Raw genomic sequence first — 18,368 nt, forward strand, 5'->3', positions numbered from 1 at the left:
GGTGCTCAAACTGCTGAGCCTAGGCGATAAAAGGCACACCGCCCAAGAGCTATTACAGGGCATCACGGCGCAGACTGATCTGTGGCTGGCACCGCTGAACCTGAAGCCAGGCATGGTTGTGTGTGACAACGGCCGTAACTTGGTGGCGGCTCTGCAACTCGGCAGACTGACACATGTGCCATGCCTGGGCCATGTGTTAAATCTCATAGTTCAGCGGTTCCTCAAGACATACCCCAATCTGTCTGATTTTCTCACGAAGGTGCGCCGCATCTGTGCGCATTTCAGGAAGTCCAGCACAGATGCTGCCACTCTCAGGGCAGCGCAGCGCTGCCTCCAACTGCCCGCTCACCGACTGTTGTGCGACGTGCCCACGAGGTGGAATTCAACATTAACCATGTTATCCAGAGTTTACCAGCAGCGCAGAGCGATTGTAGACTGCCAGATGTCAACTTCCACCAGAACTGGTAGTCAGGTCAGCAAGCTTCCTCAAGTCTACAATGAGGAGTGGACGTGGATGTCTGATATCTGTCAGGTGCTGAGTAACTTTGAGGAGTCAACACAGATGGTCAGTGGCGATGCCGCCATCATCAGCCTCACCATCCCGCTGCTTGGCCTGTTGAAAAACTCTCTGGTCAGCATGAAGTCAGAAGCTTCGCGCTCATCACAAGAGACGGGGGAAGAAGATTCCCTTGTTGATAGCCAAAGCACCCTCAAGTCTGTTTCTCAGCGCATATCGGAGGAGGAAGAGGAGGAGAATGTTGGCGAGACAGAAGAGGGGACCATTGCTCAGACCTTCACTGTTCAGCGTGTATGGGCAGAAGAAGAGGAGTTGGAGGAGTTGGAAGAGGAGGAGATGGACAGTCAGGCCAGTGAGGGGAGTGAATTCTTGCGAGTTGGGACTCTGGCGCATATGGCAGATTTCATGCTAGGCTGCCTATCCCGTGATCCTCGCGTTCAAAGAATTTATTCCAGCACCGATTACTGGGTATTCACTCTCCTGGACCCACGGTACAAGCAAAATCTTTCCACTCTCATCCCTGGAGAGGAAAGGAGTGTGAGAATGCATGAATACTAGCAGGCCCTGGTGCACAAGCTGAAACAGTATTTCCCTTCTGACAGCGCTAGCGGCAGAGGGCATACTTCTGCGGGACAAGTAGCGAGGGAGAGTAGGCGTGCAGGCAGCTTGTCCAGCACTGGCAGGGGTACGCTTTACAAGGCCTTTGCCAGTTTTATGTCACCCCAGCAAGACACTGTTACCTGTCCCCAGTCTCGGCAGAGTAGGGCTGATCTTTACAGAAAGATGGTGAGGGAGTACGTAGCTGACCATACCATCGTCCTAAATGATCACACAGCTCCCTACAACTACTGCGTTTCAAAGCTGGACATGTGGCACGAACTGGCGCTGTACGCCTTGGAGGTTCTTGCCTGTCCTGCCGCTAGCGTGTTGTCTGAGCGGGTTTTCAGTGCAGCTGGTGGCATCATCACCGATAAGCGTACACGCCTGTCGACTGACAGCACTGACAAGATGAATAAAGCCTGGATTTCTCAGGATTTCCATTCTCCACCAGGTGAAAGAAGCTCAACCTGAATAATGTATGCACTCCTCCTCCTCATTTTCCTCCTTCTTCTCCTCTTTGTACACTAAAGCAGAGAAAACTGGCTATTTTTTGCCAGGGCCAACTGGCTCTAGCTATAGTACTCTATGTATTTAATTTTTCTGGAGGGCCACCTACCCGGTCCTCTGTTTTAAACATTTTTTGGGAGTGCCAAATACAGGCACCCAATCTATTTAATTTTTCTGGAGGGCCACCTACCCGGTCCTCTGTTTTAAACAATTTTTGGGAGTGCCACATACAGGCACTCAATCTATTTAATTTTTCTGGAGGACGAGGGGAGGGGCCTGGCTATGGAGGCGAGAGGAAGCGTCTCACATTAGCTCCCGCAAGATTCCAGGCAATACCGTGCCCTGCAAGTAACCCAGCACCGCATTCCGTTAAGAATGGGTCCCAAAAAAAAGAGAGCCCCCGAATACCCCGGTGCCCGTGCCTCAGGCAACAACAAGTGGAATCGGCCGGTTCTTATCCCCTTGCCCCTCGGCCACCACGCGGCCCTCTGGCGCCAACATGGCGGCGACCACCGAGGCACATAGAGACAGACCCGGGACTCCGCGGAGCTCACCTACCTCAATCAGCCGCAGGTCCCTGGGCACCGCAGACACTCGCCACAGCGTGGTACAAGGTCCGAAGCAGCCGCGGCTGGCGCCGGCGGGATCCGAGCCGGCCGTGGCACACGACGGGAAGACAGGCGCGCACCTGGCCGCATCCACCCCTGCAGCTCAGCAAAGCGGCGACCCGCATGGAGCAGCCTTGAAGACGGCAGCCTGAGACCTGGTGGAGAACGGTGCAGGGACATCCACACGGCAGCCACAGGTTAGCGGGGACATTGTAGAGGGGCTGTGGCAGAGACCCCGGAATGGGGGGGGTGGAGAAGTCGGCAGGAAGATCTCCCTCTGTCCTCCTTATGACAGAGCTGCCCATCCCCCCACCTGACAGCACCCCTGTAGGAGCCACGGCAGCACAACCATTGACAGGTTTCCCTGCCCCCCAGTTGCAGCACAGGCATCATATTAAAGTGCAGGCTGAAATCCACCACTCGGCCACCAGGGAAACCCCCCCACTGCCTATTACTCAGTCACAGGAGGCACAGAGCCCCAATATGCCGAGTTCTGGGGGGCACGAAGATCCCTGGGAAGGGTTGCCGGCCAGTCCACATACGGCTCCCCTGGCCTCACTGGAGGGAGCACAAGACCCCCCACATGCTGGCGCAAGTGCCCTGATTCCGGGGCAGCAGCTACTCCCAGTCCAACAGTCCACAACACCTCCGCATCAATCCATGGAACCATGGTATGCAGACATTTGATATGCGCTCACCTGCTATATCTTCGAATATTTTTGGGGCTACGCAGTCCCCTGTGCTTATGGCCACGCCAGCTCTATACATAGAGAGCTCTTCAGGCTCCCCGCCCGATTCGCCAGTCTTTGTCTCCATCAGTGGACACACAGCAGTTCTTGAGGGCCTGGCTGAATTGCGTAACTTCAAAGCACATCTCAAAGCAATACCCACAAGAGAAGATATGGAGTGCTATGTTTCCCGCCTAGAGCAGTCTTATGGGGCTGAGGTGGCTACGCTGAGAGAAGAGGTTCAGCAGCTGCAAGCTAGAATGCCAGCAACCGAGGTGGCACAAACGGCCCTACAAGACCGCACAGATGCACACGCGGCCATGCTGGTGACACACGCCCACCAAATACAATACCTACCGGATCAATTAGATGACTCCAAACATAGGAGTAGACGGAATAACATAAGGGTGAGGGGGCTACCTGAAACAGTGGAATCCGCGCACCTACATGATGCCCTTCGCTCCCTCTTTAATTCCATTCTAGAGGTCCCAGAAGATACCCCCTTGGAACTAGACCGGGCTCACAGGGCGTTGCAGGCCCGCCCCTCACCGCATGACCCCCCTCATGATGTGATCTGCAGGGTCCACCGATATCAACTGAAGGAAGCGGTAATGACTAAAGCGAGGTCATTGGATCAAATATCATACTGTGGGACAATTGTCCAGCTCTTACCTGATCTTTCCAGGCTAACACTGCTCAAGAGAAAAGCCTTTAGACCCCAACTGCAAGTCCTGAGACGGCGTAATATCCCATACACTTGGGGGTTCCCATTTAGACTCCAAATTCGACATAGTGGTCGCATACACATGATCCACCATCCCAGAGATGTACCCTCAGTGGCAGAAATCCTCTACTTGCCAGTTCCTGAGTTACTGGAGTGGCCGTCGATCCCAATGCCGCCAGCGCGAGCACCCTTCCCACGCCCTCGTGGAGCAGCCAGGGGTGGAGCAGGCAACAACCCCGGGGGCCCCCGCAGACAGCAGAGAAGCCGAAACGGTCCACAGGAGTAGGGCCTGGCTTCTGTTGATACGATGGCGTCCTATTCTCTGTTAAGAGTATCTTTTTTAATATATCAGGACTATACTTCACTAAATACTTTTCCTCTCCTCTATTTCTTTGCGTTTTGTGTTTTACAACACCTATTAGTTTTGCTGGGTTACATCTGTTGTTTAACATATCAGTAAAATGGATCGAAGCACGGGAGCCTGGGACGTGGGCTTGCCTCGGTAGTTAGACCTTCTTCCACATAGGGTTACGCGTATAGCTAGCCTATACACGTGGTTTACACGTCCCTACTATAGTTGGAGGCTGAGTAATAGGCCTCATAACGGTTAGATTTGGTTAAACCTTTTTTCTTTTCTTCTTTTCTTTTTTCTTCTTGTTTAGCTTTTCTTTTACGTTATTTGTTGTTGGAGTAATTGAGTGTTTGTCCTCGTCACCTTCCTTGTTGTTCCCCACCGCCCTGTATATCCTAGTGTGTCCTCCTTCCAAAACTCAGTAACAGAAACACCCTCTCTCTCCCAACCTCCATCAAAGAGCCTCGCAAACAAAGGACTCTGCTGTAGTTGGGGTCTTTAGCGAAGAGCCCCCCATGGAGACTCTAAAGATCGGATCCCTCAATGCCCGGGGCCTAAATGTACCCCAAAACAGATCGCAAATTTTCTATGGCATGCATAGACAAGGGGTAAAAATATTGTTTTTACAAGAGACCCACTTTAAGACCAATCACTTCCCAGAGGTCAAGGATAGACACTTTAACACTTGGTTTCATAGCACTAACCCAGACTCGCGATCCAAAGGAGTATCCATAGCCATACACCGCTCCCTCCCGCATGTGTTATTGGACGAAATGATGGATGAGGCTGGTAGATATGCCTTTATCAAAGTACAAATATTTGGACAGATATTCACATTCGCAAACCTGTACTTGCCCAACCGTTCCCCAATTTTGACATGTAAAAGAATACTTCAGGATCTTGCAGGGTTCACGGAAGGACTACTGATGTTGGGGGGGAGACTTTAATTTTCCCTTTGCTGTGATAGACACCTCATCGGGAAAGAGTCACATATCCCTGAAGCAGCTAGGCACACTCAGAAAAGACCTACATAACCTTCAGCTAGTGGATGTTTGGCGCATCCTCCATCCCCAGGACAGGGACTATACTTACTACTCACCGGTCCACGACTCATATAGTCGGATAGACCTCCTCTTCATACAACAAAGAGCAATAACCTGGGAGCCAGTAGCCTCTATAAGCAATATCATCCTATCGGACCATGCTCCGATATACCTAACAGTCACCATACCTACAGCGGTGAAACGGCCATGGTCCTGGCGGCTCAATGATTATCTACTCAGAGACGCCCTTTGTTCGCAGGAAATTAAGACCACCATTGAAAACCATGCCCGATCACCCGACATCAATCCTGAGAACCTGCCAATGAAATGGGAGGCACTAAAATGTGAGCTCCGCAGCCGCTTTACTGAGCATGGGGTCAGATTAAAAAAAGAGAATTCTTTTAAACTTTCTTCCCTACTACAGAGGCTACATGACCTGGAGCAAAGACATAAGACTAACCTGTCATCTGGCGACCGGGCAGACCTTATTCTGGTAAGGGACGAGATCAGGGCCTTGCTAGACCGCAAATCGAGGGCACAGTGCCTACAGTTTCAGGGCCGCCTGTATGAGCATGCTAACAAATGTGGGAGTCAACTCTCTAGACTCATACACCCTAGATCAGCTGCAACACACATCCCCCAAATCCACACAGCAGATGGGGGAGTCACGCATAACCCGACTGACATAAGTGAGGAATTTGGCTCCTACTATACCCAACTATACAATATTAAGGGCCAGCTTTCGCATCTAGGCCATAACACTTTGTCAGAGAAAATCCACGCTTACATAGAGGAAACAGCTCTCCCTACCCTTGCAAGTGATGAGATTGAGGCCTTGGAATCAGACTTCAGTGACCAGGAGGTAACTGAGGCTATCAAACAAACCCCAGCAGGGAAGTGCCTGGGCCCAGATGGGTTCTCCCCCACCTTTTATAAGGTATTCAGGGAAACACTAGCCCCATTCCTAACAAGAGTATTTAACTCCATCTCTCAACCCTCTGCTTTTCATCCCCAGTCCTTGGAAGCCAACATAAGTGTACTGCTGAAACCGGATAAGGACCCCCTGTCACCGACGAGCTACAGGCCTATTTCTTTTTTGAATGTAGACCTGAAGCTGTATTCCAAGATCCTGGCAGACCGCCTATCCCCCCACCTTCCAAAAATAATCAATACTGACCAGGTAGGCTTTGTAAGGGGTAGAGAGGCTAGAGACAACTTGACTAAGACATTTCTACTCATGCAGCACGCCCAGAAGAAGTCACTCCCTTCATGCCTTCTCTCCATAGACGCGGAGAAGGCTTTCGATAGGGTACACTGGAGCTTCATGGCAGCCGCTCTTAAAAATCTGGGGCTAGGCCCCAATTTTTTGGGGAGGATGTTGGCTCTATACAATCACCCCACAGCTAGGGTAAGGGCCAATAGGTTCTTTTCCTAACCAATACGCATAAGGAATGGAACTTGTCAGGCTTTCCCCCATCCTATACGTCATAGTTATGGAACACCTGGCCACGGCCATTAGAAATAATCCTAATATACATGCAAGTAGGTCAACGCCAATATAAAATGGCCCTCTTTGCAGATGACCTCTTGCTTTATGTTATGCAGCCTAGGATATCGCTCCCCTCCCTACTAAAGGAGTTTGAAAGATACGGGCAACTGAGCAACTTTAAAATTAATCTTAGCAAATCCGAAATGCTAAATATATCCCTATCATCCGATGATGTGAACTCCATCAGGGATCATTTCCCCTTTAGCTGGCGCACTAGGTCCATTAAGTACCTAGGAATACAGGTCCCAGTAGACTTAACAAAGCTATACACTTTCAATCATCTACCACTATTGGAACGCACGTTAAAAGACCTCACAGGATATGACAAAAAACAACTTTCGTGGTTTGGTCGAATCAATGTCATAAAAATGGACATATTGCCCCGCTTTCTCTATATCTTTCAGGGAAACCCAATTACCCCCCCCCCCTTCGTCCTTCTTTAAATCGCTAAGGTCAGCTCTCCTACGCTTCATATGGGGTACATCTCGTCCAAGGATTGGATGGAGGTTTCTGGTTAGACGAAAATCGGAGGGAGGGGGAGGTGTACCCGACTTTAAACTCTACCACCAGGCCTCAGTTCTAGTGCGCTTGCTAGATTGGCACTTTCACCTAACTACTAAACAATGGGTCTGACAGGAACAATATAGTTCCCCGATTCCTATCAAGGTGCTACCATGGGTGGCCTCCCAGCGTTTAGAGGTTGAACCGCAAACATTGTTTCTGGGACAAACATTGAAACTCTGGAGGTCTCTGACCCAGAAGGGGAGGCTATCCCTCCCGCTGAGTCCGCTCACACCCCTATTTTACAACCCTGACTTTCCACCAACGTCTGGCAAAATAAGGTTCCTAGGTCGATACAATCATGAGGACATACGGATGCATGACATGTTAGGGGAAGCCCAGATACCGTCACACCAGGAGTTGTTAGAACTCGCGACCTCATCCAATTTATCATGGTTGGAAATGTCTCAACTGGAGGCATTCCTTAAACGCCCGGGAACAGCCGCGGCCTTTATCACCAAACTTACGCCCTTTGAGGGTCTTTTTGGGACAGAGACCCCCCGGAACACTGCATATCTCAAATATATTCTCTGCTACTGAGGGAATCTGACACCACACCTCTACCGTATGTGGTGGAATGGGAAAGAGACTTGGGCACTACAATACCCACGGAAGACTGGGATAAGGCATTCTTGTTTACTCATAAACTCTCAGTGGCCTGCGCGTCACAGGAACACAACTTCAAAATTCTCACTAGATTGTACAGAGTACCAGCCCTCTTACACTCCATATACCCTTCGATTCTAGACACATGCTGGAGATGCGGAACGGAACCATGATTCACGTGTGGTGGACGTGTTGTGCGATTTCTACCTTTTGGGACCAGCTGCTTAGAGCCACATCTGACCTCACGGGCCAGCCAATCGACAAAACACCAGAGGTAGCATTACTATCGATTCTCACGGGGGCTATAGGCAGTCAAAAGCGTAGTTTACTAAGATTCTCACTCATCACTGCTAGATCAGTAATACCTCGTAAATGGCGTACAAACATACCCCCAACGATCTCTGAATGGGCACAGGAAATAATACACATCCACCGAATGGAGGAGATCATGGCAGACACTGCAGGTACCTCAGAACAATTTCTGAAACTATGGCTACCGTGGTTAACATTCCGAGATTCCCCAGGTTTTAAAGATATCTTGGGTGTAGAACCTCAACCGGGTCAATTGGCGTGACAGCTCACATACTGTCCCGCGGAGGCGGACCTCATACAGTGGAATTCTTCTTCCCTACCCCCTCTAAGTTTCTCCCCTATTGTGATTTTTTGTCTCCATCTATGTTACCCCACCCCCTCCCACCCTATCGGCTATCACCATGCCCAATGGGTATGGATCCCATGTATTCCCCCCCTCCCAGTCGTATGTTTGTACTTGAATGGTTGTCCTGTGTGTGTTCCCACCCAGAAAACACATCATAAATACAGTAGAATAGGATATTCTGGCGGGCTGAATGTCCTAGACAAGTCAACAGAGTCAAGTAATACTCTCCAGATGTTAACCCTCGGATCTGAATAAAGGGAATCGCTTGAAGGAGAAGAGAGGAAATACAAATATGCTCCATTTAATATAATGTCGTCATGGCCACCTAAGGCTGACAGGATTCCTGAGGGCTGGTGTGCAGAGTGATGCACACGAACATAATAGACTCGATAGTCTCCCAAGCGAGCTTTCCCTCCGCCGAGCAATGGGTGAATTTGTGGACTTAGGTCCTTGATCCCTATATTGTCCATTATTATATGTGTTTTGTATACTTTGTTATATGTATTTGAATGTTTATGGTTACAACTTGTTCTATAAAAATTTAATAAAATGATTGAACATAATTTTTCTGGAGGACCACCTACCTGCTCCTCTGGTTTGAAAACTTTTTTGGACTGCCACATACAGGCACTATCTAAATTTAATTGTCTCTATAGCAGCCTCCACACGTCGTCTTTATAGCTGCCTCCACACGTCGTCTTTATAGCTGCCTCCACACGTTGTCTCCATTGCTACCTCCACACATCATCTCCATAGCTGCCTCCCAAAGTCGTCCATTTAGCTGCCTTCATACATGGTCCCCTTATCAAACGAGCTGTGTCAGGCAGAATTTTGGGTTGTTTTCATGGCTTCCACATCAAACTTGTTAACTTTGTCGCCACCCTGCTGTGTTATCCACAAAATATACTGGCAAATTTTTATCATTTACCGATATTATTTCAGCACTTCTTGCGCATCTGTTTACATTCCCCTCACCCGCCATAACCCAAACTTATAAGAACACTACTACACTTGATCTTATACAAAAGGTTCTTAGAAGTGCTGTTTGGGGAGGAGCCAAGAGACAGGGGCTTGGACAGGCGAAAGCTGTCCAAGATCCAACTAACATAGTTTTAATTGCAGCACCTTTAATCTACTACTACTTTACTGCCTCCATACATCGTCCCCTTATCAAACGAGCTGTGTCAGGCAGAAGTTTCGGGTGTTTCACCAGATACATAATGGAACTCGGCGCATCTGTCGCCGCCATGCTGGAGACCTGAAGTTGCAATCATAGCAGTGCAATATGGATGCCCCATACTGTCGCTCTTAATCGTGGAACCATTTCCGAGAAAACAATTAAAAATAGAACCGCTATGCTATTCCATTATTCCTAGATGAAATATTCAAACGACCCCGCCTGCTTTGAAAATTATAATTTTTTCAAAGTAAACGCTTCTGGCCCCCAGGCCCATTTTGGGTGGGGAGGAGCCGAGAGACGGGCTTGGACAGGCGAAAGCTCGCCTGGCAGCGGGCCGCCAGCTCCATCCCAAGATTAGGCAGCCTCAGAGGCATCCATGCATACTGCCCCTGCTGTTTCCTGTCCATTTCGCCTCCACGATCCTCCACAGCGTCCACCAATGTCTCAATGTCTTCAACTCTCTATACCCCAGACGCTGGAGCGCGAGAGGATATACAGCACATCATCCCCTTATCAAACAAGCTGTGTCAGGCAGAATTTTCAGGTGTTTCACCAGATACATAATGGAACTCAGCGCATCTGTCGCCGCCATGCTGGAGACCTGAAGTTTCAATCTTAGAAGCAATATGGATGCCCCATACTGTCACTCTTAATCATGAAAGTCGTCTCCATGGCTGCCTCCACATGTCGTCCCCTTATCAAACGAGCTGTGTCAGGCTCATTTTTTCGGGTGTTTCACCAGATACGTTCTGGAACTTGGTCCCTATGTCGCCACCATGCTGTGTTATCGACTAAATATACCGTCAACCTTTTGTTCACATAGGAAATCATTTCAGCGCTTCTTGCTCACCTCCTTTGGTTCCTCTCTGCCACCCATTGGTTTGAAGCCTGAGTCCATTTAGGGTATGTCGCCATGACACTCTCTAGCCTGCCGCTGCTGCCGCTGCCTCTGCATGCCGTCTTCCAGGTGTTTGGCCAAGCTTCCCTGTGCAGAGCCTTGGTCCCCTTGAAAAATGCTTGAGTCTCCCATTGACTTCAATGGGGTTCGTTATTCGAGCATTTTAGTGCTCGCTCATCTCTAGTATTAATGTAATGGTGGTAACGCGCAGTGCAGCAATGACATTGCCAAGATGCATCTGAAGGCTGTAAATCCATTTAAACCACCACATTTTATAAAACTTGATCATTCACTGATTGTTTATCATTACAGGCTAAGTTTAGGTTGCCATGTACTTGTTGACACCTCTGATACTACTTTTACAGAAGTCTGTGTAGCTCCTCCTGAACTCGACTTTGCAGAGGTAAAGGAAGAGTTTAAACAGCAGAAGTACTTTGACAAAAGGACAAGCGTGAAGTATCAATGTCGTCCAGGTTTTCATCCTGTCCCTGGCAAGGATAATGAACTAAAATGTAAAGATAACCTCAGATGGTCACCGTATGAGAAATTTTGCACAGGTAAGTAAATTTTTACTTTTTGAATTAACTATAAAATAGATTTTCATGCAATTGCTTTAAAATTGTTATACATAGGATTAAAGAAATCAGCATCTGAGTTTGTCGCCCTTTCAAACACTCATTTTTTCACTAAGCTCTGTTGGTGGCATTGTTTAAAGTAGTAATAATAATTTTTATTTATATAGCGCCATCATATTCTGTAGTGTTTTACAAATCATAGAGGACATATACAAATAAAATACTACATCACAGAGCACAGTCATATGGAACACTTGGAGTGAGGGCCCTGCTTGCAAGAGCTACCAATCTGTGAGGATGAGGGGTGACACAAGAGATATTAGAGCTTGTATAATGGTCCAGCCATTCTTTATAAGGGAACAGAATAAAATAATTTAATAAAAATTCTGTTACTTGAACCAACCATCAGCTTCATCTTATGTACAAAGTCCAAAGTCAATGGGACTGCATAGAAGCCTGGAGCTTTGTGTTTGCCGGATAATAGATGGGAGAAGGACACGGGATGCATTTAGTAAAAAGAGTAAAGAGTTTATACTGTATAGAGAAGAAGACAGACAACCAGTGCAATTACTAGCTCAAAATGGAGGCATCCGTGTAGTGTTTGGTCAAAAATACAAGCCTGGCTGCTGCATTGAAGGGGTATTTCAGGAATCAGCATAATTCATATACAGATGGGTCCTTAAAATATAAGCTAATATGTAATTAGTTGTTATTTAAAATATTGCTCCCCTTAGCAGAAAAATTCAGTTGACATTGACTGTAATGTGCAGTGTTGGCAGTTACACATCATTACTATGGTAACAGAGCAGGACAGTCTATTAGATCATCACTGGGAGAAGAGCATAAGATGGAGGAGGAGTTACTGAGAACTAAAGGATCATCGGACTTGAAGTTTCCAGAGGCGGAACTCTGTAGACTTTAGAGAGGCCCTAAAATTTTGTGAATCATAAAATGAAACTATTTAAGCTCAATTTTGTGACTAATGACATTCAGTTTTGTTATATTCATTTATTTATAGCATCATGGGTTTTCATATTCCCAGAATACTCCTTTAAGAGTAGATTGAACTTTATAATCACAAGTACTACTATTACTATGAGTATCTTTACTGCCTTTATGTAATAAGTAAAAATTACACAGTGGCACAAGAAATAATACAAAAGAATAAATTTAAATTTACATATTTACCAAACATGTCAAGAGCAACAAACAAGTTTTTAATTAAATTGCAGGTGATTTGCATTTTTTACTGTAAAACTATGAAAGTATATCAAATAGGCAGTATTCTATCTATACTCTGCCAGAAGCCTGTTAAGTGGCTTTCAAATTCACCAGACAGTTTACTAAAAATATCAAAATTACAGTGAAGGCATTTAAAATATAAAACTTTACTTCTATTAAGTAAATATTAAAAATTGTAATGGTATCGACCACCAGAGTTTCATACAAATAACTCAGTTCTGCATCAAATAACATATAATTAGGACAAAATGACCATCAGGGTAATAGATGCCCAAAAAGATATAAACTACAACAGACAGCGATTCTATTGTCTATACCAGTGCATCAAAATAAAATGTCCAGATCTCACCCATCTTGTTCATTGTAGAGATGAAGGACAGTAACGGCACATATTGGACACATCTAGGTCAGGAATAAGGTGAATACACTGCCCCTATTGTGCCCTATACTGATTCAGCCCCACTGCCCAGAACATTGCTCCCGTCCTAACAAGGACGGTCCCAGGTTATCCCTATAAATAGAAATGCCCTAGTAAGCCCTGCTAGTCTGGATCAATATATTTCCCTGTCTTATTATGATAAAGAGAAAAGGAAAACTACATTGTGTGCGGTAGTAAAACTATGAAACATGGTTCTGCATGATTTGCTCATACCATAGTCTCCACACAATGGAGTGTGTAATGTTAGGATGGCCCGCACTCTGGCCAGTTTCTAAGGGTTGCATATTACCTTAGACGCCCCCTGTTTAACTCCTAGTCTCCTACCTAGTATTTGACATACAGGTAGCAGTCTTTAATAATAAGCTGTCTACCTAGCTCTTTATTCCTCCCTATTGCATACCCTGGTAAGACTGTTCCATTTTTTATTCTCCTTTATGTGTTGACTGTTGTAAGGAGACATGGCCACTATGAGCCCAATTGCCCTTTTAGTGTGGTATGTTTTTGCACTATGGGTCACAGTTTGGTGGCTTTTTAACAATATCAGTAAACGTTATGTTTTATACATATGGCTCATGACAACCAATCAGATTGCTTGCCAAAAGTAGAACAGTTTTCCTCTCTGACAGCTTTGATAAATCTGTCATTGTTTTTAATTATATACCTGCCTTGGTAGTACTTATGGTTATTGAAATATTATTTATCAGTAGCAAAGCACTAAAAAGGGTTTTGGGGAAATTGATATTAATGTAGTGCATTGACCAACTTTAATATCACGCACTGTGTCTATTCTAATTAGACTTTGGGTGTAAGTTGCTGCTTTCTATTCCTAGTGTTAGGCTGGATATGGGGTCAACCTTGAAAGTACACTTCCAAATGTTTCCATATTAAGATTCTCAAAAAAAGTCACAGCTTACATACAATTGTACCATTGCAGAAATATCATGTGGCGATCCAGGAGATATACACCATGGAAAGAAGCACTTTGACAACTTCCTTTTTGGTTCAAGAGTCAACTACACATGTAATCCAGGGTAAGTTTGTGTTTCCCAGTAATCAAACTTAGCAATATTTAAGAAAAGAGGATGTTCAAATATAATATGACAAAAGATAATTTTTATTTCATATGTCAGTTTTATTAGAACCAATTAAAAGCACAAGCATGTGCAGGAAGGAAACAATCTATAATATATATATTACTGATTAATATGTAGTGAAATGGAGTGCTCAAAGTGAAACCTTTCATGTAAGGTATATAACATCTCTATTGGACAGACGATTTGTAAATGAACAAAAAACAGTGTGTTTAATTACACATGAATAAACCATCACATAGTAGGGGATGATGGAGAAGAAAATCCCAAAGCATTTTCTCTTCATAATTTAACATGACTTTATAGTAAAATGTCCTCCAAGGAAATCAACTTCTGCAAAAACAAAAAAAACCCCTACAAATACTCACCCCCGCTCTTTTATCTTGATTATGCACACCCCCGCATCTCTCTCTCCCATGCTGGGAGTGGGAGGTGACATAACGCAACAGGTGTGAATTCACGCCTCTTGCGTGGCTTCACCTCGCTCTCCCATGCTCCCAGCATGGGAGAGGTGGTTGCTAAGGCATGCATAATTAGCAGCCCAGAGCGCAGGACATCTTGTCCCCACGCTCCGTGCTGCTAATTATAAGTTTTTATTCTCGGTGATCCCGGCAAGCAAACACTAGGGACGTCGCCGGGATCTAGATGAAGAAGAGCAGAGAGTATTTGTAGTTTTTTTTTATGTTTTTGCTATTGTTGATTTCCTTTAAGATGTTTATTCCAGGAGAAAGCACTCATTTTCTGTACAAAACTTTGGTATTATTTTAGAGTATAATGGCTGTACCAATGCAAAACCAGTTTAAAACAGATCTGTAACTTGGACTTTAAAAGTAGAAACTCTTGTAGATACAAACTGAGAAGTGGCCCTGGATAAAATATCAAGTTGCTACACTCCATTTATCATCAAATAGAAAAATGTACAAAAACTACTTTATTGAATACAGTTAATGAAAAATACATAAAAGACCTTCATTTATTGGACCTGAGGAATCCTCAAAGGGATAAATTAAACATAACTGCACTCACAATAGGGTATTCTCGTGCAATACATAAGAAATCCACAAGGGGTAAGGGTACATCAGGCTATACATATGAGCAATTAAAAAATACTGTGCCATTATAAGTGATGATCTCATATAAATAATGTGTAACTGCAGAAAAATTGAGTAAAGCACATATGGTGCCATGCCGTGCATGCACACGCAACCAGAGTGAATCCATTGTTGGGGAGTGGATAGGTGTGCCTTCTGATTTTGACATTGTGGGGTAGAATACATCATCAATGGTATACAGCAGTGGTGATGAACCTGTGGGCACCTACAGCAGTGGTGATGAACCTGTGGGCACCTAGGCCGTTGCCCTGGCACAGAATGACAGAACTCAAGGCCTCCTCCTGCACTCCCAGCCACAACATATTCTTGGTTGCTTGAGACTGCAGGACAAGAGAGGAGGTGTGGACAAGGCTGGTTACCTACTATGAGCCTCTCGATTCTTCAAGTCAATACTACAATGATATTTCAAATTTCAAAGTATTGGCATTCTCCGTGCGCTTATACGATTTAAAGCTGAGGCACAGCTGATAAAAATAAGCTACTTCTTAAATTGCCATGCTGGCCCTTTACAATAAATAAGTGGGTTTTGATTGTAGTTCGGCGCACTTGGTGTCTAAAAGGTTCGCTATCACTGGTATAGAGTAATATCGTAATATGTCATTTCAATATATCAGAAAGACAAATGTATATGACAAAAATGATATACCCATGGCTATACACACATTGTTCATGTCATGATCCCTACTATGAAATTCGGTGGGCTACGGCACTAAAAAAAATAAAAAATTGGCAAATGTACTAACAACATTGTTATGCCGAACTTATGAGGAATAAACCATTTAAAGTTGTGTCACGTATGTTAACAGTAGTATCGTAACATACATTAAAGAACATATGGAAAGTAGTATAAGAATATATTAATAGCAATAACTTAAAATGTATATGAAGTTCTGCAGCTCAAGTGATGACCATTTTACTGTGATAATATTAATAATATTTCAGCTTCTTCTTTGTGGTGCATGTAAGTGTATTGCCTTGTGACACAATTTGAAAGTTAAATCCCATGCTCAGTCTGAATCAGTCGGATCGTACGACGACATCCCCCCCCCTGTTAAATACCTTGAAAACGAAAGCGGTGACCAGTCGTCGAAAGTGTGATCCGCGACCATTAGTAAATAAGCCCCACAGAGTGAAAACTAAATATCAGAATACATTAGCAATGTTGTTATACCATGCATATGGCATCCTGTTATACATTTGGAGTTCAAAGGGACTGAGACAAATTGAGAAGTAACTGTTTTATTATGATAAAGAGTAAAGGAACACTACATCTTGTGTGGTAGCAATTCAAGCCACATGTCTGTATCTTCTCCACGATCCCAGAACACCTCTTCATTAGTCTTGACACGCCAAGAATCCTGTAAAAAAAGATATTTAAAATATGCTAATTAGCCTCGGGTGGCGTACACAGAGCGGCCGGGGCTAATAATTATGCACGCCTCCAGCAGTGATACTTACCTCTTTCCCCTGCTAGAACCTGGTGACGTCACTCAGGAGGCATGTATAATTATTAGCCGAGAACACCCTCATGTATTAAACACCTTGTTATGTTTTTGTCCAATTTTGGGAGATAAAATATCAAGTTTCATAAGTAATAGCAGTCAGGTCATTTTTCTCTCCAGTCACATATGTTATTATTCTACGTTAAACAAGAAAAGAAATATGTGGAACAATTATATATACATGAACATTATTTTAGCCCCCGCCCTGTACATATTTGTTAATACTTATCAGGTAAGCCAGCAGTCAACATTAGTTATGTATGTAATACTTATGTTACCTGTTCCTATCATCAGGTATATCAACAGTAATTATGTCTCTATTTCATTTCTTAGTTACAGAGGGAACAATTGATAAAACACTGGTGCATTGTGTGCACCAGTGTATGATCGAAGCCCTATCCCATACCTCACAAGATTTCTGGAAGAAAAAGATGGACAAATGGTAGCACATGTAGCGTGCCGCGGCGATTCCCCCTAAGCCACACCCCAATCACGCCTTTGGCCATGCCCCAAATTTACATAATAATAATCATAGTCTCAATAATAATAATAAATAAATTTATTCCCAGGCTGGGATCTGAATCCAGAACCTCCACACTCCACCTGCAATAGAGAGACACATAGCCTCTATCCACTAAGCTACAGGCTTAGTGGTTGTCTATGAGGTGATCTTATGTAACTAAGAGCTTTACTGTTACACTGTAGCACAGGCTCCATGCATTGGTATATAGCGGTACATCTTCTCAAAGATTATTATGGTAATTATTGAGACGATTATTATTATTTTTATTATTATTGAATACTATGGAGAAGATTATTATTAATATTAATAATAATAATCGTCTCCATAATAATAAAAATTATAATAATTGTCTCAATAATTACAATGATAATCTCTGAGAAAATCCCTCTCTATATACTAGTGCATTAAGTCTGTATCACAGTGTAACAGTAAAGCTCTTAGTTACATAAAATCCATTTATAGACAACCACTAAGGATAGAAGCTCTTTCCTGTGTCTCTATTACTGGTGGAGTTTGGAGGTTCTGGGTTCAAATCCTGGGCTGGGCGAAAATGTATTTAATTGAATTAAATAGAGACCTTGTGTATGGTGATATCTCCTTGATGACATGGTCCCTGCTCTGAAAGTATATACTAGGCGGGACACAGAGCCGGGACAACTCTAGCCAGTGTGGGACCTGGAGGGAATATTCGGGACAATCTCCCAGCTGCCCGTGACAGCGGGACAGAGGTGAAAAATCAGGACTGTCCGCCAAATCCGGGATAGTTGGGTGCTTTGCCTACCCCTCTGCCGAGCTGGATGTATCAGGAGGCTCGGGCCTACTGATACTAGATCCATGCATTGCTTTGAGCCAATTTCAGCCAATTACATCACTAGAACTCCACCCTTTATTGGCTAAGTTGCTGCCATATTAGCGTTAATCTGTTGCTATAACAGCCAGGAGACTTGCATAGCTTTTACACAGACCCATAGACAGGATCTAATAAAGATTGACTATATTCACAATATACTGTTATACAGTTGCAGTACTTTGTATCAGCACTCATTCCCCCTAGTAATATAACTTTCAAATAATTTCAGTAGAAAAAGTTAAGACATATAGGGTAACCAAACATAATCACAAAAATGATGGGTATTCCAGCATTAAGAACTGCTTATCTATTAAAATAGAAAAATGATTATCCCATATTGTGATCTCTGTAATGGAGAAAAACCTCTGGCACAGTCCCAAAAATGGTACCACTGAAAACATATGCTAGTTCAGCAAGATGATAGCACTTAACAAAACTCTCTAGACAAAAGGATGATGTTATAAAGTTACGGTTGTTAACATATGTCAAGACGGCAAATTTTA

The 18,368-nt window shown here is 44.4% G+C and overlaps 1 protein-coding gene across 2 annotated transcripts in view; it reads left to right on the forward strand.

The window, feature by feature from the left end:
• The window catches only part of LOC140118962 (C4b-binding protein alpha chain-like), a 124,966-nt gene that overhangs the window by 102,418 nt on the left and 4,180 nt on the right, over nt 1-18,368 (forward strand). For both annotated transcript variants that reach the window (XM_072137459.1, XM_072137460.1), the window contains exons 20-21: nt 10,897-11,088; nt 13,722-13,818. In XM_072137459.1, the coding sequence (XP_071993560.1) occupies nt 10,897-11,088; nt 13,722-13,818 (289 nt within the window). The remainder of the gene's footprint in view (nt 1-10,896; nt 11,089-13,721; nt 13,819-18,368) is intronic.

This window comes from Engystomops pustulosus, chromosome 2 (assembly GCF_040894005.1).
Source record: "Engystomops pustulosus chromosome 2, aEngPut4.maternal, whole genome shotgun sequence".
In the NCBI taxonomy this organism is placed as follows: domain Eukaryota; kingdom Metazoa; phylum Chordata; class Amphibia; order Anura; family Leptodactylidae; genus Engystomops; species Engystomops pustulosus.